Source organism: Loa loa (genome assembly GCF_000183805.2).
Source record: "Loa loa unplaced genomic scaffold supercont3.462, whole genome shotgun sequence".
Classification (NCBI taxonomy): domain Eukaryota; kingdom Metazoa; phylum Nematoda; class Chromadorea; order Rhabditida; family Onchocercidae; genus Loa; species Loa loa.
This window is the reverse complement of record NW_018108642.1, coordinates 17,896-21,514: the sequence shown is the minus strand read 5'-3', so window position 1 is coordinate 21,514 and position 3,619 is coordinate 17,896. Positions and strand designations below refer to the sequence as shown.

Sequence of the window (3,619 nt, the reverse complement as noted above, 5' to 3'; positions counted from 1 at the left end):
ATATATATATATATATATATATATATATATATATATATATATATATATATATATATATATATATATATATATATATATATATATATATATATATATATATATATATATATATATATATATAAAAGATTCAAAGTCAAAAAATCAGAAATCAAAAATCAAAAAGTATTGTTATATTCAATTACTGAAAGAGTAATTTATAAATTTATACAAAAATCAATTTATATTTATCATTCAATAAAAATTATTCATATAAATTTGAAAATGATTAAGATGAATTAACTTACACGTACGATAAGTCGTTTATCGATATCATTCGAAGAAATAGGACTAAAAATAAATATCCATTAGCAATAAATTAACATTTAATTATTATAATATTTAATTGTATTATTAAATTTATTCGCTTCTAAAATATTATTTAATCTGATTTAACTAAATGTAAAACAAATGTTAGTATATTTATATAAATCAAACAATTTACTAATTTATGTTATAGGATAGGTTTTTCTTTTCCGGTTTAATTAAATTAGTTATTACTTAAATGTTACATAAGCAATATTTGATTTGTTAATTCAAATTATAAAAATTATTACCGAAAAAATCCTGTATTTATATCGAATGAAAGCCAATGTAAATAACATGGTATATTGTTATTACGTCTTAAATCTTTTTCCAGAAAAACGAACATTGATGTGGTAACTGTTGATGAGCCAATTATTGCTAATAAGATAAAATAATATAAACCTATAAAATTAAATTTTAAATTCATACAATTAACATTAGTCATTTATCATTTGATGTGCACAAGGAAAGTCATTAATAGAAAAATATAATTGAAATAATATCATGAAATGTTTTTTTTCCTCTCCTTTTTTTGCTTTTTCTTTTCCTTTCAAAATAAAACTCTCTTAGTACAAGGATAATTTCTTCTAGAATTGATTCCTTCCGGATCCGGAATTGATTAAGATTTTTTAAAAAAAATTAAAAATAAATATTTTAATTTTTTAAAGATTAAGATAACATTTACTGACAAATCATGATGCTAATATAATGGTAGCATATATTAAACATTAATTTAGGAGAAGTGAGGGATGATAAGTAATTCTCTAAAATTTTTTTTATCGCTTAGTGTGAAAATGTTGCAAAAAAAAGAAAAAAAGAACAAAAAAGTGTATTTTAATGAAATTCAATTATCACTACTTCATATTTTTTATCACCGCCTCTTATCATTATCATCTATTCTTATCTTTATTTCTTGATACTTTCGATTAATTTTTTTATGAGCTTTTGTCAAAAAAAAAGAAAAAATATTTGTGGTAATTCACGTAACACGGAATTATTTTTTGTAAAACGAAATTCACGTAGCGTAAAATTCTTTTGCACAAAAAATATTTCTGGAAATCTTTATTGTACAAATACTTTCTGTAACTTTGTAGGATAACCGGAAAAAAAAAAACAAACAAAAAAAAAAAACCTCAATTTCCACAAATACTTTCTGTAACTTTGTAGGATAACCGGAAGAAAAAAAAAACAAACAAAAATAAAAAAAACCTCAATTTCCTTTACCAAAATAATAATTAAAATTCTAACCAATTAATGGAATACCAGAGAATGAACCACGTCCTCTACGTGAACTTGACATGCTAAATTTTGGCATATCTTCAACAATTGCAAGCAATATGACACTCATACTCATTAATGTCATTATACCAAGTCGAAATTTTGCATCCCTTAAATTTAATGAAAAATTAATTAAACTTAATTTTTAACTTGCTTTTTTTTCCTTTACAATAACAAATCGTAATTTATATGATTCATAAAATTTTATTGCACCTGATCAAAATGCTAAGTTACCTCATTTTACCGCTTGTGCTTGGTGTATGAAATCCGATGACAGCTACTAAAGTGATAATTGTACTTGGTATAACTAAGTTAAAAACTGAAAATATACAAGTAAATTAATCAAAAATAATTAAAAATTTTCATGAACGAAAATTTCTTAAAAATAAACAACCTTTTTTCTTTTCTAAAATTAAAGTTTAAATAAGTGTAAAGGTGAAAATTAATGTTTAATGCAATAAACATACCGTAATAGAAGCTTTGTCGAATTAATACAAGTTCCATAATAATCATTTCCCAGAATAATGGTGGATCCAAATAATCATAGAGGAAACTATCGGATACGATATTGCTATGACTCTTTAAAAATTAAAAATGATATTTTAAGATTGGAAAGATTATATATTAAAAATCCTGATGAATTTATGAAAATATTGTAAAAAGACAAAACTTTAAGGATACGGTAAACCTTCAAAGATGTAATGAAATTTGGGATTTACGAACAAATTGTAAATTAAATTAACCATTTTAATTTTCTTAATTTAATGAAAATAAATTGTGAGAGAAGAAAAAAAGGGAAGAATCATAAAGATTAAATAATGTATCAAAAATAAATTTTAAAATAACCGAATCAAGTTGCCATTCTTGATTATCATAGAAATCGATCAAACTGAGATGTTTGGAATATAAGGCGTATTTAATTGAATCATTTGAATGTGCCCATGAACCAAACAATAAGGTGCATTGTTGACTGAATGAATGAATTTCAAAAATTTGTAAAAAGATATAAAATTGAAAAAAATAAGAAATAATTTGATAAAATATTTTTTACAAATTATGTAATTTTTTAAGAAATTTCAATTATTGAATTATAAATTATTATTAATTAATTAATGGAAAAAAATAAAACATTCTTTTATATCTAATTTAATGAAAAAAAAAATTGAATCAAACAATTTCAATGTTCAAACTTTTTTTTTTTTAAACAAACAAATACGACACGGCTAATTAAAATTCTTCATTCAACATTACTTTGTTTATAATTTAAAAAGATAATTGAAATCAATAAAATTCATTTTATTATTGTACATACATTTTAGAGGTTTAAAATTAATTAAATTTAAAATTGAAGCAAAATATAAATTAGAAAATCTTACTTCTCTTTTTTTTCTTGTGATTTTTACTATAAATTTGTTAAAAATGAAACTAACATATCGAAAGGGAAAAATTTGACATCCAATTTGCATAATGATTCAGTCGAATAAGGCAAATAATAGCGAACATTTCCGGTGTAATTAACACGAACATCATTATTGCTCAATAATTTCACTGCTTGATTATAATGATGGCTAGAATTTTAATTTGAAATTAATTGCTGAAATTAATTCTTTCATTCTTTTTATCGTCTCAAATTACAAAATTTATCGAAAATTTTAAATTGAATATGTAAATACTTTTTTTTGCAATTCTGATACTAATATATACTTAAAAAATTACGTAATTATAAATTATATAACTCTAATATAATAATTACTATATATATTCATATATTAATATATAATAACTATCGTAATATATATTTATATATAAATTCATATGTTAATATAATAACTATTACAATATATATTCATATATTAATATATAATAACTATCGTAATATATATTATATATTAATTCATATGTTAATATAATAACTATTACAATATATATTCATATATTAATATATAATAACTATCGTAATATATATTTATATATAAATTCATATGTTAATATAATAACT

The 3,619-nt window shown here is 20.6% G+C and overlaps 1 protein-coding gene across 1 annotated transcript in view; it reads right to left on the bottom strand.

Moving 5' to 3' along the window:
• The window catches only part of LOAG_18716 (hypothetical protein), a gene marked incomplete at both ends in the record, with an annotated part of 5,843 nt that overhangs the window by 1,220 nt on the left and 1,004 nt on the right, over window positions 1-3,619 (bottom strand). The window contains 7 exons of the mRNA XM_020451380.1: window positions 285-327; window positions 594-744; window positions 1,591-1,730; window positions 1,855-1,939; window positions 2,088-2,199; window positions 2,467-2,590; window positions 3,051-3,168. Of these exons, the coding sequence (XP_020304842.1) occupies window positions 285-327; window positions 594-744; window positions 1,591-1,730; window positions 1,855-1,939; window positions 2,088-2,199; window positions 2,467-2,590; window positions 3,051-3,168 (773 nt within the window). The remainder of the gene's footprint in view (window positions 1-284; window positions 328-593; window positions 745-1,590; window positions 1,731-1,854; window positions 1,940-2,087; window positions 2,200-2,466; window positions 2,591-3,050; window positions 3,169-3,619) is intronic.